Genomic DNA, 27,565 nt, shown 5'->3' on the forward strand with positions numbered 1-27,565 from the left:
TATACAGTGGGGAGAACAAGTATTTGATACACTGCCGATTTTGCAGGTTTTCCTACTTACAAAGCATGTAGAGGTCTGTAATTTTTATCATAGGTACACTTCAACTGTGAGAGACGGAATCTAAAACCAAAATCCAGAAAATCACATTGTATGATTTTAAAGTAATTCATTTGCATTTTATTGCATAACATAAGTATTTGATACATCAGAAAAGCAGAACTTAATATTTGGTACAGAAACCTTTGTTTGCAATTACAGAGATCATACGTTTCCTGTAGGTCTTGACCAGGTTTGCACACATTGCAGCAGGGATTTTGGCCCACTCCTCCATACAGACCTTCTCCAGATCCTTCAGGTTTTGGGGCTGTCGCTGGGCAATACAGACTTTCAGCTCCCTCCAAAGATTTTCTATTGTGTTCAGGTCTGGAGACTGGCTAGGCCACTCCAGGACCTTGAGATGCTTCTTACGGAGCCACTCCTTAGTTGCCCTGGCTGTGTGTTTCGGGTCGTTGTCATGCTGGAAGACCCAGCCACGACCCATCTTCAATGCTCTTACTGAGGGAAGGAGGTTGTTGGCCAAGATCTCGCGATACATGGCCCCATCCATCCTCCCCTCAATACGGTGCAGTCGTCCTGTCCCCTTTGCAGAAAAGCATCCCCAAAGAATTATGTTTCCACCTCCATGCTTCACGGTTGGGATGGTGTTCTTGGGGTTGTACTCATCCTTCTTCTTCCTCCAAACACGGCGAGTGGAGTTTAGACCAAAAAAGCTCTATTTTTGTCTCATCAGACCACATGACCTTCTCCCATTCCTCCTCTGGATCATCCAGATGGTCATTGGCAAACTTCAGATGGGCCTGGACATGCGCTGGCTTGAGCAGGGGGACCTTGCGTGCGCTGCAGGATTTTAATCCATGACGGCGTAGTGTGTTACTAATGGTTTTCTTTGAGACTGTGGTCCCAGCTCTCTTCAGGTCATTGACCAGGTCCTGCCGTGTAGTTCTGGGCTGATCCCTCACCTTCCTCATGATCATTGATGCCCCACGAGGTGAGATCTTGCGTGGAGCCCCAGACCGAGGGTGATTGACCGTCATTAATACAGGTAATGAGTGGAGAACAGGAGGGCTTCTTAAAGAAAAACTAACAGGTCTGTGAGAGCCGGAATTCTTACTGGTTGGTAGGTGATCAAATACTTATGTCATGCAATAAAATGCAAATGAATTACTTAAAAATCAGACAATGTGATTTTCTGGATTTTGGTTTTAGATTCCGTCTCTCACAGTTGAAGTGTACCTATGATAAAAATTACAGACCTCTACATGCTTTGTAAGTAGGAAAACCTGCAAAATCGGCAGTGTATCAAATACTTGTTCTCCCCACATATATATATATATGTATATATATATGTATGAGTTGTTACAGAAGATCTGTATGGTTAGCAAATTGTTGAGGCTGACCTAACACTTCTCCGATCTGTCCAGGTATGAGACGGGACGCCCACCCAAAGCTGACTTCCTCTGTGTCCCAACCACTAACCCTAACTCATAATCCTATTTCTAACAGATTATATAACTCTACCTCTCTGTTCCTTTGTCAGGTATGAGATCAGAGACACTCACATGGTTGAGGAGAGCGTTCTGGAGACCCTGAAGATCAAAGCTGACTTCCTCAACTTCAAGCCCCGCCCCTTTAACATGCGAGAGTTCTACGACCGGACGGGCCATGACATCAAGGACATGCTGCTGTCATGCTACTACCGCGGGGGGGAGTGCAGCGCTGAGGACTTCACTGTGGTGAGTGAGACAATGGAGCATGTAAAGACTATACATATCTGCAAACTGTTGTTATAGGCTCCCATAGATAGGTTTCTCTGTAAAGCTAAGCTAGCTTCTGTCATGCTACTACCGCGGGGTGGAGTGCAGCGCTGAAGACTTCACTGTGGTAAGTCACAATAATATATCTGCAGTAATAGTGAAATTATATAGTTTCACAGTATTATTTACCCGCCAGTGTTGTGATTGGCTGTGATATTCGCCTATTGATTTCTCCCGCCGGAGCGGCATCTCCTGTCAAAATGGGAAAGCTGTTTTGACTTTGGCTGTGATATCTAGTGGAAATCGGGTCAAGCGGCCAATGTAGAAATCGCTCTGTCATTTCCTGGTTGCTAAAATTCTACACTGTTCGCTCAATTTCAGTTTATGAGAGAAAACAAGCACTGAATAGTGTATGGAATCATTGTACCATCTAAATCACTGTGAAATATATTTTCAATAACCAAAAATATTGTTTTTACAGCTTTTTGAAGCTGGTGGATCAAAACCGATCGAAAAAGGCTCAAGCGCGAGTCTCCGCCATGTTATGAGGAAATGGAATGCGGGGAGATTTATTTTGAATGTAGCCTAGTGCTGTTGCAATTCACCTAGCTTCCACATAGGGGAGAAATTCTGAGAAATTCTATGTGTAGCACCTTTTAATGTTTCTCTGTGATGCGAAGCTAGTCATTCTCTGTGACGCTAAGCTAGTCATTCTCTGTGAAGCTAAGCTAGTCATTCTCTGTGACGCTAAGCTAGTCATTCTCTGTGACGCTAAGCTAGTCATTCTCTGTGACGCTAAGCTAGTCATTCTCTGTGATGCTAAGCTAGTTATTCTCTGACGCTAAGCTAGTCATTCTCTGTAATGCTAAGCTAGTTATTCTCTGACGCTAAGCTAGTCATTCTCTGTGATGCTAAGCTAATCATTCTCTGTGACGCTAAGCTAGTCATTCTCTGTTATGCTAAGCCAGCTGCTGTCCTGCTACTAGAGTGGTGATTGGCAAATGTAGCATGTGTAGTGGAGGTGGTTCAGTGATGTCCTGGAGACTTGTGTTAGGCCAAGGTAAGCGCCCCAGGGAGCTAACACAGTCTTATGGCAGGCTGTATTATGTAGGGCAGATATGACTGCCGCGGGGTGTTGTGCAGCACTGAGGACTTCACTGTGGTGAGTCACCATGTAAGATGTGTAGCAGCTGGTTGAGCTGGCTACGTGAACACAGCTCGTCTCTGTAGTACTGTAGCATAGAGCGCAGGACTGACAGGTCTGACCTTCCGGTAATGGATTTCTCTGATCATCCACTTCAAAGTAGTGAGTGACATTGTAGTGTGTGTAATGGAGGTGGTTTGGTGAACTAGGCTCTCGCTCTCGATCAGTAACCTTGCCTGGCAACAGAAGACTTGTGTTACCTCTGCAAGGTCATTTCTAGGCTTTAGGTCAGTGGGCTAACACCGTCAATTGGTGTGCAGGAGACCCACGTTGATTCAAACCCATTTGGTACCACTTCAAATCAAATCACATTTTATTAGTCACGTGCGCCAAATACAGCAGTGAAATGCTTACTTACAAGCTCTTAACCAACAATGCAGTTCAAGAAATAGAGTTAATATTTACTAAATAAACTAAAGTTAAAAATAAAATAAAAAGTAACACAATAAAAATAACAATAACGAGGCTATATACAGGGGGTATCGGTACCGAGTCAATGTGTGGGGGTATAGGTTAGTCGAGATAATTTGTACACATACCAGGCAACTCGCTCCTGGTTTCTGTCTGTGTAGGATGTTACATTGAGAAATATTGCTGAAAGTGATGCGCTACAGAGGTGTTGTATAATTTCAGCCATTAGCACTAACGAGCCCAAACTGGTCCCTGAAAATAGTGCACAATTGTGTACAACTTCATCAATTTCGTATGATATGTATGACATGTTACCTCTAGGGCTGTCAAACGATACAAATAATTGATTGCTATTAATCACATGATTTTCTGTAGTTAATCATGATTAATCGCAATTTTAGAATTTGCTCAAATTTGGCCCTAAAGAAAAATATTTTTCCATTTATAAAAGCAGTGCATTGAGTTACAGGCCATACTATTTAAGGGACGGAAACACACAATAATCTGTATCAGAATGTTTTTTAATAGCATTTCTGCCAGAACATAAACCTGCCACCATTCACTTCAGTCCTCCTGTTACTTCCCCACTGAGCCAGTTGCTAAGACAATCATGTCTGTTGACATTTTCCAGATGATGAAGCTGCTCTTTTCTTTTGTGCGATGTGCAATAGGAGAGTGAAAACGACCTCTCACAAGGTACTGATGTGGCAGGTGTTGCCAGGTTACCTGCGTGCAATGCAGGCCAGCCTGTTGTAGGGCTAGGGCAATATATATCGAATTCATTTGATTCATTCTAATTTATGTTTTTTGCGCGATATTCCAAATGCCTGTATCGCAGAATCATTTTTTTTTTGTATTTTTTCGTTTTTATGAGCGTTTATGTTCGCTTGTTCTCATGTTGGCTTTTTTGGTCTCTTCTCCTTCGCTCCTTCTGTGCTGTGTGCACCATTTACACCAGAGATCTGTATATAATGACGAGATGCTCATGTCTCCGCCCTAACAATGGGAGTTGTTGTCCCAAAGGCAGGAAGGTAGGCGACAAGCTTAGGTTCAAAATATGCGCATAGAAACGCATTGGGTTTATTTTGGACAGATTTTGGCGAGAGTGAAATCTCTCGCTTCGCCTCTTTCTCCCAAGCCCCTCCCCCTACCACTCACAACAACAAAGATGAGAGATCACTTCTCCCTCTCTGACAAACTGTTTCAACTCGTTATTTGCATGTGAGGTTTGGTCCAACAGAATCGGTCATATGGACACCGAAACACATGGAGACATTATTTTACTGTAGTAGAGGAGAAATTAACCTTTCGAACCATACCCTGTTTATGTCTCAACTCAGAAAAATTTCAAGCAGAGCAGACACTACTAACACGGATGTACCAATGAACGTTCATTCTCGAAAATTCATGCTCAGTTTGTCACGGGCGAGTTACGGTACCACATATTGCTAGCAGCGTTTTTGTCAAATAAAGATTGTTATACTAGCTGTTTAGTCTGTTTTATAAATGTGCAATAAGCATAAAACAATTATATAAGGAATTGGCAACTCATTCTCATTCTGAGAAATAAGGTAGGCCACTTGATTTCAACATCTGAACAAAGTGGACAGGCTAACATGCTGTTCAAACAGTTGGAGACAAACAGAAGGTTGTGTTCATAACAATTCAACTGTTTTGCCTTGTTAGCGGAATTCAGAGCTTGTGAAATTATACCTAGATCCAAGTTAGCTAAACTTGAAATATAAATATTAGCTGGCTACTCACTAGCACGTGGGCTTATGCTTGAGAGATTGCTTGAGAGATTGTTTATGAGACGCCCACCCAAAGCTTGTGAAATTATACCTAGATCCAAGTTAGCTAAACTTGAAATATAAATATTAGCTAGCTACTCACTAGCACGTGGGCTTATGCTTGAGAGATTGTTTATGAGACCGGTGTTCATTTTCCATAATGCCTGCTACATTATTAGTGAATGTGCATTATACATGGTTCTGGTTAAATTTGTAACAAAAAGTGCATTTTTATAGACAGACCTGAAAGCCAGATCAGTGATTATTGCAAAAAAAAAAAGCAGGTACAACTATTTTGATAAAATAATTACATTATTAGTGGGGCTTATGGCTGTGGAAGGCATATATTCAGCCTAGGTATAATTTCACAAGCTCTGAACTCATTAGATTATTGCTGACGGTTTTAAATGCAGTGTATTTGACCTTTAATTGTACAACAAAGCTTATTTAGAGAAAACATTACAAAAAATGGAGATATATATTGTGAATCGCCCATAAAATAGAAAACATCTAGATATGATATTTAGTCCACATTGCCCAGCCCTAGCCAGCATGCTGTGACCGCCACTGTAGCAGTGTTCTCCATGATCCCATGGAGTAGCCAGGAAAATAGGGAAAAGTAGCCAGCCAGGCTCCCCCGGGCTGGGGAGGTATTAAGATTTATTTTGCCGAACTCACTCTATTTTGGTGGCCTCTGGTACATTCTAATGCTAGATTTGTATTTTCAACCGGCAACTATCAGGAAATAACACCACTGATTACATTTTTTTTTCACACTTTTACAGTGTTGGTTTCATCAGTTGTTGTACAATATGATTTAATACACAGGAAAAACTTAATTTTGACTGCACTGTGCCTTTAAAGAATCCTGTAAGAATCTGTTGACTTCCATTGGCTTCAAGCTTCCTTTTAAGAGGCACGTTCTCAGTTATCTGCAATACAGGCGTGATTGAAGAATGAAGCATGGGCTTTGCTACACAGAAAGCAGCAGTTGACTACTCTATTGTCAACACTTTGATTAAATCAGTAGACTTACATCAATATGATTGAAAATACCATATAAGTATCATTAGCTTTTAAAACAATTAAATCTTTTTTTTTTTTTTTTATCATATTTTGGACCAGAGCGAGGCTATCTCTCCACTTAGCCTACCTAGTGTTCCTGCAGTGAGGAGAATTCACCATTTTCATCGAATGTTTTCATAATTTATCTGCAGATAATCACCAAAAAGCCTACCCGTATGCAAATTAGGGAGCCAAATAAACAGCTCTCTTACCGATTTCAATTCGGTAGGCTGCTGACGTCACTGTCTGGCAAGTCCTATTTTCATATCGAACAATACAAACGAGATCTTTAGGTTACTTGTCCGGATGCAATACCATGGACATATTACTGTATGATTTATGTTATGAGTCAGTTCAACACCTTTTTATAAACTAGTCAAGCTTGTTGTTCATCAATCAAAGGACAGTAAATAGCCTATGGAGCACCACTCTGTGGCTGCATATGAAACAATATAATTTCTACTGGACTGGACATGGTGTAGTTCTTAAATGCCATGTATTAAAACGCTTTGTTATATATTTTACCAATGCAAGTCATTACTCTATTCCTTAGAATTGCATTGTATTAACTGAATTCATTTTTGTCATTTTGAGAAGATTTAAAAATAGGACACTGCCCCTTTTAAGACAAACATTCCAAATCAAATATAGACATGGCTACAGTAGGCTAGCCACAATTAAAGGTAGGTGGCTTTTTGTGGCTTTTATTTTTGCAACAGTAGCCAGCGAATTGCTAGTATGTTCACTATTGAAGGTTTACTTTTATAAAGCCCTCTAAAATATATAAGCTCAGCGAGGCACCAGGCCGAAATGAGCAGACAGAGAGTAGCTACATTTGTTGTGGAAGGAAGAGACGGGCGGTGTGTAACGATTTGCAAATCTGGAGACGTCAGACGCAGGTGACATTAGAGACGGACCGAAGTTTATTGCTCATATTTTATCGAAAGCGCTATGAATAAGTGTAGAAAGGGAGAGTAGGAAGGTAAATGGAGTCCCTTGAGAAAGCAAGAAACAGATGTATGTCAGGAGAAGTGCAGTATTATCATAAGGAGACGTATACTTGGAATACGGAGGAGGAATGGAGGGAAAAAGAGAGGCAGAGGAGGTCTAAGAGGAAGACTGTGAGCTTGAGTCTGTTAAAAATGGCGGGAAAAAGGGAGAAGGTTTGTTAAAGAAGAATGGTAGGAAATGTAAGCAAAGTGAGCTGAAGACAGGAGGAGAAATGGAAGTGAATGAGGGTGAAGTATCGGAGGTGGAAGGTGTGGTGAAGTACTCGGAGCCCGAGGATTGCACAGAGGGTCAGGATAAAGATGAGTCTGTGACAGTAGGAGTGAAGTATTTGGAAAAAGTGGAGCCTTGCCTTTTGGCTGATCCATTTGTGGTTTCAAGATGGGTGAAAATAGCTTTGGGTATAGTGGAATCGGTGAGGGTAACCAGAAGTATTCTAATGATAATAATAATAATAATAATAATAATAATAATTATTATTATTATAATAATAAGCCATTTAGCAGACGCTTTTATCCAAAGCGACTTACAGTCATGCGTGCATACATTTTTGTGTATGGGTGGTCCCGGGGATCGAACCCACTATCTTGGTGTTACAAGCGCCGTGCTCTACCAGCTGAGCTACAGAGGACCAATTGTTTGTGTTTCTGTTGGTCAGAGGGAGAATGCGCTCAGATTTAGACAAATGGGGGAAAGAATTGTGAATTGTTTCGCTCTCGAGAAAAGGGCGCCATTGAAAGGAGTGATTACTGGGGTAGCAGTAAATGTAAAAGTTGACCAACTGAAGGGGAAGATTCCCGGTGTGTGTGATGCTCGTCGTTTGGTGCAACACAAACAGGGGGGCGAGAGTGGGGAAACAGAGGAGTCATTGTCTGTTTATTTTAGTTTTGAAGTTGAGTCTTTGCCTGATAAAGTGAAGTTAGGGTATATAAGTTATCCTGTACGAGGTAATGAGCCGAATACATTACGATGTTACAGGTGCCAAACTTATGGGCATGTGGCAGCAGTATGTAGGAGGGAGGTTCCAAGGTGTGAGAAGTGAACAGAAGGGCATGAAAATGTGTAGCATTGGGGAAAGTAGTGGTATGTGCTAATTGTAGGGGTGCCCATGGGGCTGGGGATCAGAAATGTCCTGTGCGAGAGAGGCAGGTTGAGGTTTCCAGGGTAAGAGTAGTGAAGAAGTTGTCATATGCTGAGGCAGTGAAGAAAGTAGAGGAAGATAGGTCAAGGGGGAGGAGTGGTGAGAGTAGTAGAGATATGCCAATGCAGAGGGATAGGACAACAAGTGATATACAGTGAGGGGAAAAAAGTATTTGATCCCCTGCTGATTTTGTACATTTGCCCACTGACAAAGACATGATCAGTCTATAATTTTAATGGTAGGTTTATTTGAACAGCGAGAGACAGAATAACAAACAAACAAATCCAGAAAAACGCATGTCAAAAATTTTATAAATTGATTTGCATTTTAATGAGGGAAATAAGTATTTGACCCCTCTGCAAAACATGACATAGTACTTGGTGGCAAAACCCTTGTTGGCAATCACAGAGGTCAGACGTTTCTTGTAGTTGGCCACCAGGCTTGCACACATCTCAGGAGGGATTTTGTCCCACTCCTCTTTGCAGATCTTCTCCAAGTCATTAAAGGTTTCGAGGCTGACGTTTGGCAACTCGAACCTTCAGCTCCCTCCACAGATTTTCTATGGGATTAAGGTCTGGAGACTGGCTAGGCCACTCCAGGACCTCAATGTGCTTCTTCTTGAGCCACTCCTTTGTTGCCCTGGCCGTGTGTTTTGGGTCATTGTCAATCTGGAATACCCATCCACAACCCATTTTCAATGCCCTGGCTGAGGGAAGGAAGTTTCTCACCCAAGATTTGACGGTACATGGCCACGTCCTTCGTCCCTTTGATGCAGTGAAGTTGTCCTGTCCCCTTAGCAGAAAAACACCCCCAAAGCATAACATTTCCACCTCCATGTTTGACGGTGGGGATGGTGTTCTTGGGGTCATAGGCAGCATTCCTCCTCCTCCAAACACGGCGAGTTGAGATGATGCCAAAGAGCTCGATTTTGGTCTCATCTGACCACAACACTTTCACCCAGTTCTCCTCTGAATCATTCAGATGTTCATTGGCAAACTTCAGACGGGCCTGTATATATGCTTTCTTGAGGAGGGGGACCTTGCGGGCGCTGCAGGATTTCAGTCCTTCAAGGCGTAGTGTGTTACCAATTGTTTTCTTGGTGACTATGGTCCCAGCTGCCTTGAGATCATTGACAAGATCCTCCCGTGTAGTTCTGGGCTGATTCCTCACCGTTCTCATGATCATTGCAACTCCACGAGGTGAGATCTTGCATGGAGCCCCAGGCCGAGGGAGATTTACAGTTATTTTGTGTTTCTTCCATTTGCGAATAATCGCAGCAACTGTTGTCACCTTCTCACCAAGCTGCTTGGCGATGGTCTTGTAGCCCATTCCAGCCTTGTGTAGGTCTACAATCTTGTCCCTGACATCCTTGGAGAGCTCTTTGGTCTTGGCCATGGTGGAGAGTTTGGAATCTGATTGATTGATTGCTTCTGTGGACAGGTGTATTTTATACAGGTAACAAGCTGAGATTAGGAGCACTTTAAGAGTGTGCTCCTAATCTCAGCTCGTTACCTGTATAAAAGACACCTGGGAGCCAGAAATCTTTCTGATTGAGAGGGGGTCAAATACTTATTTCCCTCATTAAAATGCAAATCAATTTATAACATCTGGATTTTTTTGTTGTTATTGTGTCTCTCACTGTTCAAATAAACCTACCATTAAAATTATAGACTGATCATTTCTTTGTCAGTGGGCAAACGTACAAAATCAGCAGGGGATCAAATACTTTTTTCCCTCACTGTATGTTTCAGTAAGATTGGATTTTTAGCATTTATAGCAATGGTTATTAATTGTACTGCAGGGATGGAACGTAAGTCTAAGAAAATTGAGGTTGTGGTGGCAGCTGCAGAGAGGTATTTGGGTGTGCGAAACTTGACATCAGAAGAGTTACAGGGAGTGTTAAGTGGGGATGTCCCATCATCGCAGGTTGAGGGCAAAAGGTAGGAATTAAAATATTTAAATAGTGGAGTGGAGTGGGGTGGTGTTAATTATTAATAATATTTTTGAATCTGTGAGTGTAGTGTTAGATGGTAGGGTATTTCTTTATTTTATTTTATTTTTCAAGCAAAATATAAGGGAGTTGTACTCCAGTCTAGTAGGTGGCGGTAATGCAACAAATTGGATGCCAACGTCCGTTAAACCTCATCGAAGAAGAAGAAGAAGAAGCTCGGCGAGTAGATTGATGGGCTCATCGTTTTGCTATGGACAGCTCACGTGTGTGAAGGCGTCAACTCGTGCTGCTCGAGAAGTTGTGACTTGCGGGAACCATGGTGGTGCTTGAATCAACGGACAATCATATTGCTCAAATAAAAATAGCATGACATTTACAGCTAGCTCTCACAGTCTCACGTAATAATTCGATGTTCGTCCATGTTTCTCAAACGTCAAATTTTGAAGTGTTTAAGGTTATGTTTAGGCATTAACTCTGAATTTCTAAGGTTAGGGGTTAAGTTTAGGCATTACGTTTTGGGTCGCTCCTCTTTCCAGTTCGCTGCAGCTAGCGACTGGAACGAGCTGCAAAAAACACCCAAACTGGACAGTTTTATCTCCATCTCTTCATTCAAAGACTCAATCATGGACACTCTTACTGACAGTTGTGGCTGCTTCGCGTGATGTATTGTTGTCTCTACCTTCTTGCCCTTTGTGCTGTTGTCTGTGCCCAATAATGTCTGTACCATGTCTTGTGCTGCTACCATGTTGTGTTGCTGCCATGTTGTTGTCATGTGGTGTTGCTACCATGCTGTGTTGTCGTGTGTTGCTGCCATGCTATGTTGTTGTCTTAGGTCTCTCTTTATGTAGTGTTGTGTTGTCTCTCTTGTTGTGATGTGTGTTTGGTCCTATTTTATTATATATATATATATATATATGTACTTTTTTTATCCCAGCCCTCGTCCCCGCAGGAGGCCTTTTGCCTTTTGGTAGGACGTCATTGTAAATAAGAATTTGTTCTTAACTGACTTGCCCTAGTTAAATAAAGGTTCAATAAAATACAAAAAAAAAAATCGGAAATCTTAAGTTAGGCATTAACTCCGAATGGTTAAGGTAAGGGTTAAGGTTTGGGATAGGCTTAAAACAGAAATCTCAAAAAGAACTTTCTATTGCTGGATTCAAACTTGCAACCTTTGGAATCAGAGGCAGATGCTCACTCCTATCTGCCATCCCCGTCCACAATGCGCTATCAAAACCGAAATGTTGAACTGAAATGCAAAAATGCGATGAAAGGTTATCGAGCCAGTGGCCAGTTAATGTCGGACCCTGCACACGAAAGAAAATAAAGGAATGTGCCAGAAAACAATAGGCTATGTGGATTTCGTCACATCATCACCACATTATATAGGACATGCAAATTCATGCTCTCTCCCTCCGTGTAGAAATTAGACTGCAACCACAGCGCACTCAACACACACACCCAGGTACTGAGAGGCGGGACCGAAAGCGGACTCAAACCAGCAGTGTTTCCCTGTTATCGCTCACGTTGTGACTGACAGGCGCCTGTGCTATCAATAGATCACTAGAAGATGCATATCGTTCATTCTAGCGGGAGAGGGCTCGGCAGACTTTTTTCTGACTAGCGAATTTAAAAGTAGTTTAGTTAATTTAAGTGGAAGAAGGACCCGTTTGAAAATGACTCTGTAATCAGCTGTATAGCCGACAGTTGCTTCCTCAGGTTGCTGTTCAGGATGCTGTTCAGGATACTGTTCAGGTTGCTGTTCAGGTTGCTGTGCAGGTTGCTGTGCAGGTTGCTGTTCAGGATGCTGTTCAGGATGCTGTTCAGGTTGCTGTGCAGGTTGCTGTGCAGGTTGCTGTGCAGGTTGCTGTTCAGGTTGCTGTGCAGGTTGCTGTGCAGGATGCTGTTCAGGCCTCACTTCCTTCAGCAAGTTGTTCATCAAAGCCCACACCTCACCCCTCTCAGCTCTGGGAAGGCACTTAAGGTCCTTAAACCTTGGGTGGAGTGCTGTGCCGATCTTCAGCCATGTGACATTGGAGTTTTCCTTGCGTTTCTCCAAGTCTGTTGTGAATGTCAGCTTGAATCTTATCACGTAGGCAGGGTCATTATCGGAGCTCTCCATCGACCGCAAGAGATGACACAAGGCAGGCAACACCACTGAGCAAGAAATGTACTGCTCTCCTTCCAGGAGTTCCGTCAAGTACCTGCTGTTACGGATACAGGTAGTCTGTATGTGTTTTTGTGTTTTTCCTCTCCTTCAGCCCTAATCACAGGTTTTGCTGATTGGTGGTCGTTGGTGTGTCCGACATCCGTTCGTCTGCTGATTGCTGAGGTGGACCAATCAGTGGACACTCCTCTTTACCTGTTTCTGTTTTTTTCATTACCCAATCACATCTCACATCCCCTTGTTTTAAAATCCAGTCAGTTGTGTTTTCTGACAGAGACTCTTTTGTTTGTGAGTATGGATATTGTGGTGTCTTGGTTTTTGTGTACTCACTTGTTTGATGTCTAGACCATATTGGACCTATTTTGTTTGTTTGTGCCTGGGAAAAGGGGGATTTAGCAAGTCGCCCTTGGGCCTACACTACCCATAAAATAATAAAAATAATTAGTCATTTAGCAGACGCTCTTATCCAGAGCGACTACCCGTAGGACAACCTTGTCTAAACACACTAGTTAGACCTGAGCAGACCACCCACTGTCTTTTTTTATGGTTAGCAGTAAGCTTAGTAGTTTTTGAGGCAGGCAAGAACAGTTTAGGGTTTTTGACATTATTGTTTAATTCCTTGGGTCCAGCTCAGCCCCTTTCCCCAAACCTTTACAGTGTGTTTTATAGTAAACATTTTGTGTTTGACGGTAGTTTATGGTGGTCGGTGTATTTTGTTCTAACTGTTCCGTGGCAATATTCTGATTCGCATGAGTTACGTTACGGGTCTCTTTTCTATCCACCCTAGACTTTTAAAGCCACGGGGTTCGTAACACCTGCAGTGGAAGATAATAACAAATCATTTCAGAGACTTGTTACACACTCACTCACTCACTCACTCACTCACACACTCTCTCTCTCTCTCTCTCTCTCTCTCTCTCTCTCTCTCTCAATTTCAATTCAATTCAATTTAAGGGCTTTATTGGCATGGGAAACGTATGTTAACATTGCCAAAGCAAGTGAAGTAGATAGTAAACAAAAGTGAAATAAACAATAAATATTAACAGTAAACATTACACTCAGAAGTTCCAAAAGAATAAAGACATTTCAAATGTCATATTATGTATATATACAGTGTTGTAACAATGTGCAAATAGTTAAAGTACAAATGGGAAAATAGATAAACATAAATATGGGTTGTATTTATAATGGTGTTTGTTCTTCACTGGTTGCTCTTTTCTTGTGGCAACAGGTCACACATCTTGCTGCTGTGATGGCACACTGTGGTTTTTCACCCAGTAGATAAGGGAGTTTATCAAAATTGGGTTTGTTTTCGAATTCTTTGTGGATCTCTGTAATCTGAGGGAAATATTTGTCTCTAATATGGTCATACATTTGGCAGGAGGTTAGGAAGTGCAGCTCAGTTTCCACCTCATTTTGTGGGCAGTGTGCACATAGCCTGTCTTCTCTTGAGAGCCAGGTCTGCCTACGGCGGCCTTTCTCAATAGCAAGGCTATGCTCACTGAGTCTGTACATAGTCAAAGCTTTCCTTAAGTTTGGGTCAGTCACAGTGTCAGGTATTCTGCCACTGTGTACTCTCTGTTTAGGGCCAAATAGCATTCTAGTTTGCTCTGTTTTTTTGTTAATTATTTCCAATGTGTCAAGTAATTCTCTTTTTGTTTTCTCATGATTTGGTTGGGTCTAGTTGTGTTGTTGTTGTTGTTGTTGTTGTCCTGGGGCTGTGTGGGGTCTGTTTGTGTTTGTGAACAGAGCCCCAGGACCAGCTTGCTTAGGGGACTCTTCTCCAAGTTCATCTCTCTGTAGGTGATGGCTTTGTTATGAAAGGTTTGGGAATCGCTTCCTTTTAGGTGGTTGTAGAATTGAACGGCTCTTTTCTGGATTTTGATCATTAGCGGGTATCGGCCTAATTCTGCTCTGCATGCATTATTTGGTGTTTTACATTGTACATGGAGGATAGTTTAGCAGAATTCTTTATGCAGAGTCTCAATTTGGTGTTTGTCCCATTTTGTGAATTCTTGGTTGGTGAGCGGACCCCAGACCTCAGAACCATAAAGGGCAATGGGTTCTATAACTGATTCAAGTATTTTTAGCCAGATCCTAATTGGTATGTCAAATTTTATGTTCCTTTTGATGGCATAGAAGGCCCTTCTTGCCTTGTCTCTCAGATCGTTCACAGCTTTGTGGAAGTTACCTGTGGCGCTGATGTTTAGGCCGAGGTATGTATAGTTTTTTGTGTGCTCTAGGGCAACGGTGTCTAGATGGAATTTGTATTTGTGGTCCTGGCAACTGGACCTTTTTGGAACACCATTATTTTTGTCTTACTGAGATTTACTGTCAGGGCCCAGGTCTGACAGAATCTGTGCAGAAGATCTAGGTGCTGCTGTAGGCCCTCCTTGGTTGGTGACAGAAGCACCAGATCATCAGCAAACAGAAGACATTTGACTTCAGATTCTAGTAGGGTGAGGCCGGGTGCTGCAGACTGTTCTAGTGCCCTCGCCAATTCGTTGATATATATGTTGAAGAGGGTGGGGCTTAAACTGCATCCTTGTCTCACCCCACGGCCCTGTGGAAAGAAATGTGTGTGTTTTTTGCCAATTTTAACCACACACTTGTTGTTTGTGTACATGGATTTTATAATGTCGTATGTTTTTCCCCAACCCCACTTTCCATCAATTTGTATAGCAGACCCTCATGCCAAATTGAGTCAAAACGCTTTTTGAAATCAACAAAGCATGAGAAGACTTTGCCTTTGTTTTGGTTTGTTTGTTTGTCAATTAGGGTGTGCAGGGTGAATACGTGGTCTGTCGTACGGTAATTTGGTAAAAAGCCAATTTGACATTTGCTCAGTACATTGTTTTCACTGAGGAAATGAACTAGTCTGCTGTTAATGATAATGCAGAGGATTTTCCCAAGGTTGCTGTTGACGCATATCCCACGGTAGTTATTGGGGTCAAATTTGTCTCCACTTTTGTGGATTGGGGTGATCAGTCCTTGGTTCCAAATATTGGGGAAGATGCCAGAGCTAAGGAAGATGTTAAAGAGTTTAAGTATAGCTAATTTAAATTTGTGGTCTGTATATTTTATCATTTAATTGAGGATACCATCAACACCACAGGACTTTTTGGGTTGGAGGGTTTGTATTTTGTCCTGTAGTTCATTCAATGTAATTGGAGAATCCAGTGGGTTCTGGTAGTCTTTAATAGTTGATTCTAAGATTTGCATTTGATCATGTATATTTTTTTGCTGTTTGTTCTCTATTATAGGGCCAAAAAGATTGGAGAAGTGGTTTACCCATACATCTCTGTTTTGGATAGATAGCTCTTCGTGTTGTTGTTTGTTTATTGTTTTCCAATTTTCCCAGAAGTGGTTAGAGTATATGGATTCTTCAATTACATTGAGCTGATTTCTGACATGCTGTTCCTTCTTTTTCCGTAGTGTATTTCTGTATTGTTTTAGTGATTCACCATAGTGAAGACGTAGGCTCAGGTTTTCTGGGTCTCTATGTTTTTGGTTGGATAGGTTTCTCAATTTCTTTCTTAGGTTTTTGCATTCTTCATCAAACCATTTATCACTGTTGTTACTTTTCTTTGGTTTTCTGTTAGAGATTTTTAGATTTGATAGGGAAGCTGAGAGGTCAAATATACTGTTTAGGTTTTCTACTGCCAAGTTTACACCTTCACTATTACAGTGGAACGTTTTGTCCAGGAAGTTGTCTAGAATGGATTGAATTTGTTGTTGCCTAATAGTTTTTTGGTAGGTTTCAACACTACTTTCCTTCCATCTATAGCATTTCTTAATATTATTCAGTTCCTTTGGCTTTGATGCCTCATGATTGAGTATTGCTCTGTTCAAGTAGACTGTGATTTTGCTGTGGTCTGATAGGGGTGTCAGTGGGCTGACTGTGAACGCTCTGAGAGACTCTGGGTTGAGGTCAGTGATAAAGTAGTCTACAGTACTACTGCCAAGAGATGAGCTATATGTGTACCTACCATAGGAGTCCCCTCGAAGCCTACCATTGACTATGTACATACCCAGTGTGCGACAGAGCTGCAGGAGTCGTGACCCGTTTTTGTTGGTTATGTTGTAGTTGTGCCTAGGGGGGCATATGGGGGAGGGAATGCTGTCACCTCCAGGTAGGTGTTTGTCCCCCTGTGTGCTGAGGGTGTCAGGTTCTTGTCCAGTTCTGGCATTTAGGTCGCCACAGACTAGTACATGTCCCTGGGTCTGGAAATGATTGATTTCCCCCTCCAGGATGGAGAAGCTGTCTTCATTAAAGTATGGGGATTCTAGTGGGGGGATATAGGTAGCACACAGGAGGACATTTTTCTCTGTTGAGATAATTTCCTTTTGAATTTCTAACCAAATGTAAAATGTTCCTGTTTTGATTAATTTAATAGCGTGAGTTAGGTCTGCTCTATACCAAATTAGCATACTCCCTGAGTCCCTTCCCTGTTTCACACCTGGTAGTTAGGTGGATGGGACTACCAGCTCTCTGTAACCTAGAGGGCAACCAGTGGGTCCATCTCCTCTATACCATGTTTCTTGTAGGATGACAATGTCTGTATTTCCGATTTCTTTGGTGAAGAAAGATTCCTGCTCTTTAGGCCAAAGGCAGATGACCTCAGGCCTTGGATATTCCAGGATGAAATAGTGAAGGCTTTGTGTTCCATAAAGTGTCTAATGTTGTTGGTTGTGTGGTTTGGCCTCAGGCCAGTAATTGTGAGCAGAGCCTGCTGAGCATCTGGTACATGCCATTGGCTTGGGCTAGTGTAAGAGTGGGTGTTGGGCCTATTTGCCTGCTCACGGCCTGGGCGTATGTGTGACTTTCATGTTGAGGCCCTCTTTGTGGGAGTGGGGGGCTTGGGGTGGGTAGGAGGGGGCATAGGTCTGATCTGAGGGGGGCCTAAATGGGGTGTGGGCATGGTTGACTTGGGGGAGGAGTATTGGTGGGGGGGTGTAGATGTGGTTGATGGTGCTGTGGTCTGGAGGTAGGTCCTCTCTGCGGGGGTCCTCTATGTGTAGGTCCTGGGGGGGGGGGTCCCGCAGGTCTGGGAGAGTGTCTCGCTGGTCTGGGCGGGGTGTCTGTTGATCTGTTGCTCCTGTGTGAGGTGTTGGGTGTGCGGTTGAGGGCGATATCCTTTAGGGTCCGGGCGAAGGTGGGCACTGCTGCCTTGTATAGGTGGACCTGGTCGTAAAGGCTGTTCACGTCCAGGGTGGAGTGGTGGGCCAGGTAGACATTTGGTTTTGATGCACAGTCACGGGAAATACTTGCGTTTACCCGCTGTATGGTAGCAGGGTGGAAGTCTTTTCGTGGTAACAGAGTTGAGATAACCACTTGTGCGTTGGGGAAAGTAGAAGAAGCTTTTTCTATCACTCCCTTGAGTGATGTGGCCACCCTTTCCTGCTGTGTTCTCAGGTCGTTTGTGCCTGTGTGTATTATTATGTGGCTGGGTGATCCTAGTCGGTCCTCAGACAGAAGGTCTAGGGCGCGCTGGGTGTTTAGACACTGTGTGTTTTGGAAAAAGTTTATTTTCTTGTATGTATTTCCCGTTTGAGTCCATAAGGAGTACAATCTGTGGCTTGTGTATGTCCTCAGTGGGTGTGGGGGGGTCGTCATGAAGGCTATCAGGGTGTCTGACTGGGAGGTTGCTCAGAGGGGTTGGGGTCCCCAGGGCTTGGGGTTCTTCATTTGTTTGTCTGGGTGTGATGTTGAGGCTATGGTCAGGGTCTAGGGTGTACTGTTCTGCTGCGGTGTCGAGACTTTGGCCAGGATCTGAGGTGGGCTGTTCTGCTGGCTTCTCTGCGGGGGTGGCCAGCTCTCGAATGGGTTGTTCTCTGTCACCCGTCATCGTTCTCACCTTCTCCTCCAGCAATCTGATCCTCTCCTCTAGTGCTCTGTTCTTCTCCTGCTCCTGCTCTTTCTCCTGTTGATGTTGTCTCACCACAGTCCAGAGAGCAGACATGTCTCTCTCTACCTCCAGCTCTCCAGGTCTAGTTAAAGGGGTGTTGTTGTGCTGGACTGTTGTCTGGGTCTGTGCTGACTGGAGTGTGTTCACCTGCTGTTCCAGCTCCACCTGGCTTACCTCCAGCTGGGTGAATGTATCCTTCATTTCAATGAGTGAGTAGTACTCTGTGCTGGGAAGTTGACTTTCTGCTTGGGGTTGCTCTGTGGGGTTATTTAATGAAGAGGTCTGGTCTGACCCGCTCGGGGTAGGGGTATCTTTCTCAAGGGAGAGCTTCTCCTGCTGAGCTGTTTCTTTGATTAGGTGAAAGTCCAGCTGGAGCTGTCCAGTGCTGCCTTGAACCAAAATGGTTCCAGATTTATAGAGATTAATATTAGATGACTCAGAGTCCTCGTTGTCCAGTATCCTGAGTTTCCACCCATCGCTAACACCCCCCCCCCCTTTTAACAGAGGGGTAGTGTGCTAGTATAGCACTGTGCCATGCCAGGGGATGGTCTGTGTGGAAGATAAGGTTGCTTATCTTCCCATTTTTATACAAATCAGCAAAAAGTGTCTCCTGCTTCCCCAAAATAAGTTTCAATTTCTACTCTTTTCGTGTCTTGTCGTTTTTTTTACATTCAGAGGGTACTGTATTTTAATGACCTCTGAACAGGGGGGGGGTGCTTCTAAGGCATCTCCATTTGGTTGGGGTAGACTGTGCGACTCTCCTGCCATTGTTGGGCTCAAGGGCTTTGACACCTCTCACTTCACACGTCAGTGCTAATTGAAATTGTATCTCTTTGTACTAGTAAGCTTGGTAGCCTTAGCATTCAGTCCTTATAAAATAAAATATATCATTGTAATGTATTTTTCTTCTTGGTTTTTGAAAGTGAAAAATAGCTTCATACTAAACATTACTCACTCAGTTCCAGGTTGGATGGTGTTTTCAGGTTTCTGTTTGTTTGCCAGAGCAGTTGCTGTATAGTTTAGGAATAGTAATCCTTGGTAGTAGAAAGCCTTCCAGGTAATTCCGTCCAAAATCAGGTTGTAGGTTTGGAGTTTTGGTTTGGAATGAAGGTTATGTTGTGGAGGGTAGCATCCTGTATATGTCCCTGCCAAAAAATCCTACTTTATCTAACTCTAAATCTATATTTTTTGTTAAAAATGCAGGAGCAATGTCTTTGAGCTCTCTCTCTTTCACTCTCTCTCTTTCTCTCTCGCTCTCGCTCTCTCTCTCTCTCTCGCTCTCTCTCTCTCTCTCTCTCTCTCTCTCTCTCTCTCTCTCTCTCTCTCTCTCTCTCTCTCTCTCTCTCTCTCTCTTATTAAAACAGTGTGATAAATCAGTTTGTTTCCTGCAGGGCTCCAGTAGTGTCTCCAGTCCAGCTGTAGTTGGCATTGTGATGTTGGTTTTCTGTTGAGCATCTCTGTGGTTGTTGCTTTCTGTGCACATGCTTCGCCAGAATGGAATACCATGTTGTTGTGAAGTCTTGTACGAGTGACTCCTTCTGTTGCCCATTTGCAACTTGCTGTTTTCCTAACTCTGCAGCATTTGGTGGGCTGTGTTTGAAATGCCCCACAACTTTTTGGCATTTGGCTAGAGCATTGTCAAACCCGCTGCTCTGTAGGAACACTGTGATGGACCTTTGCAGGGCATGTCTTCAAAAGGCAGGTGGCTCGCAGCTGCAATCATGTTCCGTGCAGTGTCTGTGCGAAGTGTGGTAACTTTCTGTTCAATGTTCCACTGCTTTGCTACATCCGTGAAATACTCAGCGCACGTTTCAGCATAGTGCCTCTCAGCTGTTTCATTACGGTCAGAGAGTGTGAATGCAGCTTTCAAATTTTCATTGATGTGGTGCGCTGTAACCCCGAGGAAGTTGTGGTTACTGACCGAAGTCCGGTGTTTCAGCTTCTCCGCTTTCTTAGCCCTCTCGTTTTCATACAGTTAGTGTGTTCTTGTAACGATGTTGGATCTCGAAGGGTAAATCATACGTTGACTCGATATGTAATGAATTCCAATTCGTAGAATCTATTACACATTTGTAAGTGCTTAAGATCCTGTTCAATCTCTTTAAAATACAGCATTTCTCAGTCTGGTCTGGAAACTCTGTGAAGCTAGGTTCCCTCCGCTGGCTACATCAACACAGAACATCCCTGTACTTTAGCATAGAGCTCTAGACTAACTCGGCGTTTCCCAAACTCGGTCCTGGGGCCCCCAAGGGGTGCACGTTTTGTTTTTTTGGCCTAGTACTACATAGCTGATTCAAATAATCAACTAATCATTATTTGAATAAGCTGTGTAGTACTAGGGCAAAAACCAAAACGTGCACCCTTTGTGGTCCTTAGGACCGAGTTTTGGAAAAACTGCTGCTCTAACTCCAGGAGACCTGTAGTCTCTGTACTCTAGCATAGAGCTGCAGACTGACAGCTCTGACCTCTGTGAATTACATGACCTTTAAGCTGTAATGGATTTATCTGATCCTCAGAAGGCCTTGTAGTGGAGCTGCACTTTAAAGCATCCTTTTTACCTCAGTGTTGGTGCACTTTAAACCGTCTTCTATATACAGTGCCATGAAAAAGTATTTGCCCCCTTTCTAATTTTCTAAGCTTTTGCATATTTTTGATACTGAATGTTATCAGATCTTCAGCCAAAACCTAATATTAGATAAAGGGAACCTGAGTGAACGAATAACACAACAATTACATACTTATTTCATTTATTTCATAAACAAAGTTTTGCAACAACCAATGCCCCTGTGTGAAAAAGTAATTTCCCCCTTACACTCAATAACTGGTTGTGCCACCTTTCGCTGCAATGACTCCAACCAAACGCTTCCTGTAGTTGTTGATCAGTCTCTCACAAATTTTGGCCCACTCTTCCATGCAGAACTGCTGTAACTCAGCGACATTTGTGGGTTTTCAAGCATGAACTGCTCGTTTCAAGTCCTGCCACATCATCTCAATTGGGATTAGGTCTGGACTTTGACTAGGCCATTCCAAAACTTCAAATGTGTTGCTTTTTAGCCATTTTCGTGTAGACTTGATTGTGTGTTTTGGATCATTATCTTGCTGCATGACCCAGCTGCGCTTCAGCTTAAGCTCACAGACGGATGCCCTGACATTCTCTGATACAGAGCAGAATTCATGGGTCCTTTTATTAAGGCAAGTAATCCAGGTCCTGAGGCAGCAAAGCATCCCCAAACGGTCACACTACCACCACCATGCTTGAGGCTCTTACTGTGGAATGCAGTGTTTGGTTTTCACCAGGCATAATGGGACCCATGTCGTCCAAAAAGTTATACTTTTGAATCATCTGGCCAAGAGGCTTGATGATCATCCAGGTGCTTCCAGGTGCTTTTTGGCAAACTTGAGTGTACGTTTTGGATGACATTGGTCCAATTATGCCAATCAATTTTTTTTGTTATTTGTAAACTCATGTTCCCTTTATCTAATATTCGTTTTTTGTTAAAGATCCGATAACATTCAGTATCAAAAATATGCAAAAATAGAGAAAATCAGAAAGCGGCAGTGTAGCTCATAGTTGGTGCACTTATATCCTCTTAATCTTGTCAGAGTGGAGTGGTGTCAACATATCAACCTTTGTTTGACCTGTGTTGGTAGATGTTCCAGAAACACCTCTCTCAGTTGAGTGAAGCAATCGGCATTAAAGTAACACCGTCTTCTGATGCTTTTACACTGTTAGTAAAACAGTGATGTGATGTGATGAAAGTGGTGGGGACATGTTTCAAAATACTTGTTGACTTTGGGATGGGTGTCATTGCAGTAGTGAAGAGATCTGCAGTTCAGTTTCCGTTTGAATGAAGGCAACCAATTACCTTTGATTTGTCTTGATTTTATTGTCAGTGCTTTGTTTAGCGCTGCCCCTACAATTAATAAAAAATCATGATATGATTGATGTGAAATGCAAGCCACGCAGGTGTATCTTTCATCTAAGAGCTGTACCAGTGTGAGCGAAACGGCACCTCCGTACCTTCAGGCTCTGATCAGTCCCTACACCCAAACGAGGGCATTGCGTTCTTCCACCTCTGGCCTGCTGGTCCCCCTACCTCTGCGGAAGCACAGTTCCCGCTCAGCCCAGTCAAAACTGTTCGCTGCTCTGGCACCCCAATGGTGGAACAAGCTCCCTCATGACGCCAGAACAGCAGAGTCACTGACCACCTTCCGGAGACACATGAAACCCCACCTCTTTAAGGAATACCTGGGATAGGATAAAAGTAATCCTTTTAATAAAAATAGAAAAGGAGAAAAAAAGAAAAAGGTTAAAAAAAAGAAAAGAAAAATGTTATTCTTTATTTTTATAAGAAATTATATATATATACAACAAATGAAAATTATAAATATACTCTAAAAATTAAGAATTAAAAAATTAGTAAAATATAAACAAATAAATTGTAAAGTGGTTTTCCCACTGGCTATCATATGGTGAATGCACCAATTTGTAAGTCGCTCTGGATAAGAGTGTCTGCTAAATGATGTAAATGTATATGTACCACTAACTTGTTTGATCAACTGCCAAAAGTATCAGCCCACATCAAGTGACCTAACATGAGTTCCTTTGTCTGCTACAAGGATACCGCTGTGCCTCTCCTCTTCCTCCCCCACTCTTCTCATCTCCTCCTCCTCTCCCTCTCCCTCTCTTCTCCTCTCCTCTCCATCTCCTCCTCCTCTTCTCATCCCCCTCCTCCTCTCCTCTCTCTGCCCTTCACTGTCCCTCTCCTCCTCTCCTCTCCCTCTCCTCTCCCCTCTCCTCTCCTCTCCTCTCCCTCTCCCCTCTCCTCTCCTCTCCTCTCCTCTCCTCTCCTCTCCTCTCCTCTCCTCTCTCCCTCTCCTCTCCTCCCTCTCCTCTCTCTCCCTCTCCCCTCCCTCTCCTCCTCTCCTCCTCTCCTCCTCCCCTCTCCCTGCCCTTCACTGTCCCTCTGCCGAGGTAAAATCCCATGGTCTGAAACACACACTTCTCCCTATGGGCCTTAAAGTGTACTGCCAGGTACCATAATGTACTCTTTACTCTGATGTATGGGTCCCAATAGTAATGTGCTGATATGATGTGTCTGTGTTTGGTTGTGCTTATGTGGAATGTAAGGTATGGCTAACAGCTCAGCAGAGAGCACGTATGCGTCCCAAATGGCTCCCTATTCCCTACATAGATTGATGTGAAATGCAAGCCACGCAGGTGTATCTTTCATCTAAGAGCTGTACCACTAACTTATTTAATCAACTGCCAAAAGTATTCACTTCCCTCTCCTCTCCTCTCCTCTCCTCTCCCTCTCCTCTCCTCTCCTCTCCTCTCCTCTCCTCTCCTCTCCTCTCCTCTCCTCTCCTCTCCTCTCCTCTCCTCCTCCTCTTCTCATCCCCCTCCTCCTCTCCTCTCCCTGCCCTTCACTGTCCCTCTCCTCTCCCTGCCCTTCACTGTCCCTCTCCTCCTCTCCCTCTCCCTCTCCTCCTCCTCCTCTCCTCTCCTCTCCCTCCTCCTCTCCCTGCCCTTCACTGTCCCTCTGCTGAGGTAAAATCCCATGGTCTGAAACACACACTTCTCCCTATGGGCCTTAAAGTGTACTGCCAGGTACCGTAATGTACTCTGTACTCTGTATGGGTCCCAATAGTAATGTGCTGATATGATGTGTCTGTGTTTGGTTGTGCTTATGTGGAATGTAAGGTATGGCTAACAGCTCAGCAGAGAGCACGGATGCGTCCCAAATGGCTCCCTATTCCCTACATAGTTCACTATTTTTTTTTACCAAAGCCTTACGGGCCCTGGTCAAAAGTAGTGCACTACTGTATATAGGGAATGTGATGTGATTTGGAACTCAGGCCTAATGATGTGGAAAGAGTCATCCCTTGCTGCCTAAGCTGTTCAGGATCCACTGGGGCTCATAGAAGCAGTAAAGCTGTTACTAACACAGGCAACTGCTGCATGTTTACACACACTCACGGACCGTGCGCACATACACACACGTGCACATGTATAGATGTGTCCTGTATAGATGGTCCACATGTATAGATGTGTCCTGTATAGATGTATAGATGGTCCACATGTATAGATGGTCCTCTGTAGCTCAATTGGTAGAGCATGGCGCTTGTAACGCCAGGGTAGTGGGTTCGATCCCCGGGACCACCCATACGTAAAAATGTATGCACACATGACTGTAAGTCGCTTTGGATAAATGCGTCTGCTAAATGGCATATTATGTGTGGTTTTTCAGTGTAAATTGATTCAATCAGCTGGAGAATTAAAGCAACTGAACTAAAGAAAAATAAACATATTGTTAGTTTGAATTTACCATTTGTATTTGCTATCTTTTTGGATGTTTTGCCCTTTCAAACTGTGTATACTTATGTATATGATGGTGATTGTACTTCATCTTTGGCATCAGTCCCGCGTGTTGCATGATGATATATGAGGCCAATAGGTTTAGGTCTGTATATAAATGTCAATTTCACGTCCCACTTAAAGCTAGCCGCAGCATTTTGGTGAAGTGGTCTCTTCCTGATTTATTCATCCTTGGATGTCTGTGTGTCCATCCATCTCTCCTCTATATCCACTTGCACACTGACTTTGTTCATTGAACGGACACGACACACTTACATTCCCCTGCCCTGATCACAGCCAACAAACATATATTTTATAGTAAGAATTAATATAATGGATTATAACAGAATAGAATATAAGTAATATTTTTCCCACAAAACTTAAGTGTCACAGAACTTTACAATCATGTAAAGAAATAACTAATATGACCCGGATGAACCGCTGTAGGATGATTTTGTGATACAGTGAATTATAAGTGAAAAAATCGGTCTGTAAACAATTGTTGGAAAAATTACTTGTATCATGCACAAAGTAGATGTCCTAACCGACTTGCCAAAACTATAGTTTGTTAACAAGAAATTTGTGGAGTGGTTGAAAAACGAGTTTTAATGACTCCACAGTGTATGTAAACCTCCGACTTCAACTGTATATTCATGGTACACTAATTAAAAAAAGTTTCAATGTAAAGTTCTCTCATTACTACCATAGAGTAGAAATTCAACAATAACTGCCCACACCCACGGAAAATCCCAAGGTCACGTCGGAAAGGCCTGATGATTGTAAGGGGAACAAAAGCGGCCAGCTCCCTCTCTCTTAGCGAAATAAATGTCAAATTCTCTGGCAACACCTCTGGTGGACATTCCTGCAGCAGTCAGCATGCCAATTGCACGCTCCCTCAAAACTTGAGACATTTGTGGCATTGTGTTGTGTGACAAAACTGCACATTTTAGAGTGGCCTTTTATTGTCCCCAGCACAAAGTGCACTTGTGTAATGATCATGCTGTTTAATCAGCTTCTTGATAGCCACACCTGTCAGGTGGATGGATTATCTTGGCGAAGGAGAAATGCTGACTAACAGGGATGTAAACAAATTCATGCTCAAAATCTGAGAGAAATAAGTTTTCTGTTTGTATAGAAAATTTCTGGGATCTTTTATTTCAGCTCATGAAACATGGGACCAACAGTTTACATGTTGTGTTTATATTTTTGTTCAGTGTATGTGCAGTGCATTCGGATAGTATTCAGACCCCTTGGCTTTTTCCAAATTTTGTTACTTTACAGCCTTATTCTAAAATGGATTAAATTAGTTTTTGTTCCTCATAAATCTACACACAATACCCCATAATGACAAAGTGAAAACAGTTTTTTTTTAATGTTTGCAAATGTATTAAAAATAAAAAACAGAAATACCTTATTTACATTAGTATTCAGACCCTTTGCGATGAGACTAGAAATTGAGCTCAGGTGCATCCTGTTTCCATGGATCATCCTTGAGATGTTTCTACAACTTGATTGGAGTCCACCTGTGGTAAATTCAATTGATTGGATATGATTTGGAAAGGCACACCAGTCTATATAAAGTCCCACAGTTGACAGTGCATGTCAGAGCAAAAACCAAACCATGAGGTCAAAGAGCTCTGAGACAGGATTGTGTCGAGGCACAGATCTAGGGAAGGGTACCAAAAATGTCTGCAGCATTGAAGGTCCCCAAGAACACAGTGGCCTCCATCATTCTTAAATGGAAGAAGTTTGGAACCACCAAGACTCTAGAGCTGGCCGCCCGGCCAAACTGAGCCATCGGGGGAGAAGGGCCTTGGTCAGGGAGGTGACCAAGAACATGATGGTCACTCTGACAGAGCTCCAGAGTTCCTCTGTGGAGATGGGAGAACCTTCCAGAAGGACAACCATCTCTGCAGCACTCCACCAATCAGGCCTTTATGGTAGAGTGGCCAGACGGAAGCTGCTCCTCAGTTAAAGGCACATGACAGCCCGCTTGGAGTTTGCCAAAAGGCACCTAAAGGACTCTCAGACCATGAGAAACAAGATTCTGTGGTCTGATGAAACCAAGATTTAACTCTTTGGCCTGAATGCCAAGTGTCACGTCTGGAGGAAACCTGGCACCATCCCTATGGTGAAGGATGGTGGTGGCAGCATCATGCTGTGCAGATGTTTTTCAACGGCAGGGACTGGGAGACTAGTCAGGATCGAGGGAAAGATGAACAGAGAGATCCTTGATGAAATCCTGCTCCAGAGCGCTCAGGACCTCAGACTGGCGCGAAGGTTCACCTTCCAACAGGACAACGACCCTAAGCAAACAGTCAAGACAGCGCAGGAGTGGCTTCGGGACAGGTCTCTGAATGTCCTTGAGTGGCCCAGCCAGAGCCCGGACTTGAACCCGATCTAACATTTCTGGGGAGACCTGAAAATAGCTGTGCAGCGACGCTCCCCATCCAACCTGACAGAGCTTGAGAGGATCTGCAGAGAAGAATGGGAGAAACTCCCCAAATACAGGTGTGGCAAGCTTTTAGCGTCATACCCAAGAAGACACGAGGCTGTAATCGCTGCCAAAGGTGCTTCAACAAAGTACTGAGTAAAGGGTCTGAATACTTATGTAAATGTGATATTTCAATTTTTTTTCTGTAATAAATGTGCTAAAATTCTAAAAACCTGTTTTTGCTTTGTCATTATTGTATTGTGTGTAGATTGAGAAATAAAAACGATTTAATCCATTTTAGAATAAGGCTGTAACG

At 43.1% G+C, this 27,565-nt stretch overlaps 1 protein-coding gene across 1 annotated transcript in view; it reads left to right on the forward strand.

Moving 5' to 3' along the window:
• LOC121577950 (acid-sensing ion channel 1) overlaps positions 1–27,565 on the forward strand; it is a 355,668-nt gene that overhangs the window by 18,114 nt on the left and 309,989 nt on the right. Inside the window, exon 2 of the mRNA XM_041891942.2 lies at positions 1,598–1,793. Coding sequence (XP_041747876.2) covers positions 1,598–1,793 — 196 coding nt within the window. The remainder of the gene's footprint in view (positions 1–1,597; positions 1,794–27,565) is intronic.

Source organism: Coregonus clupeaformis, chromosome 12 (genome assembly GCF_020615455.1).
Source record: "Coregonus clupeaformis isolate EN_2021a chromosome 12, ASM2061545v1, whole genome shotgun sequence".
NCBI lineage: Eukaryota > Metazoa > Chordata > Actinopteri > Salmoniformes > Salmonidae > Coregonus > Coregonus clupeaformis.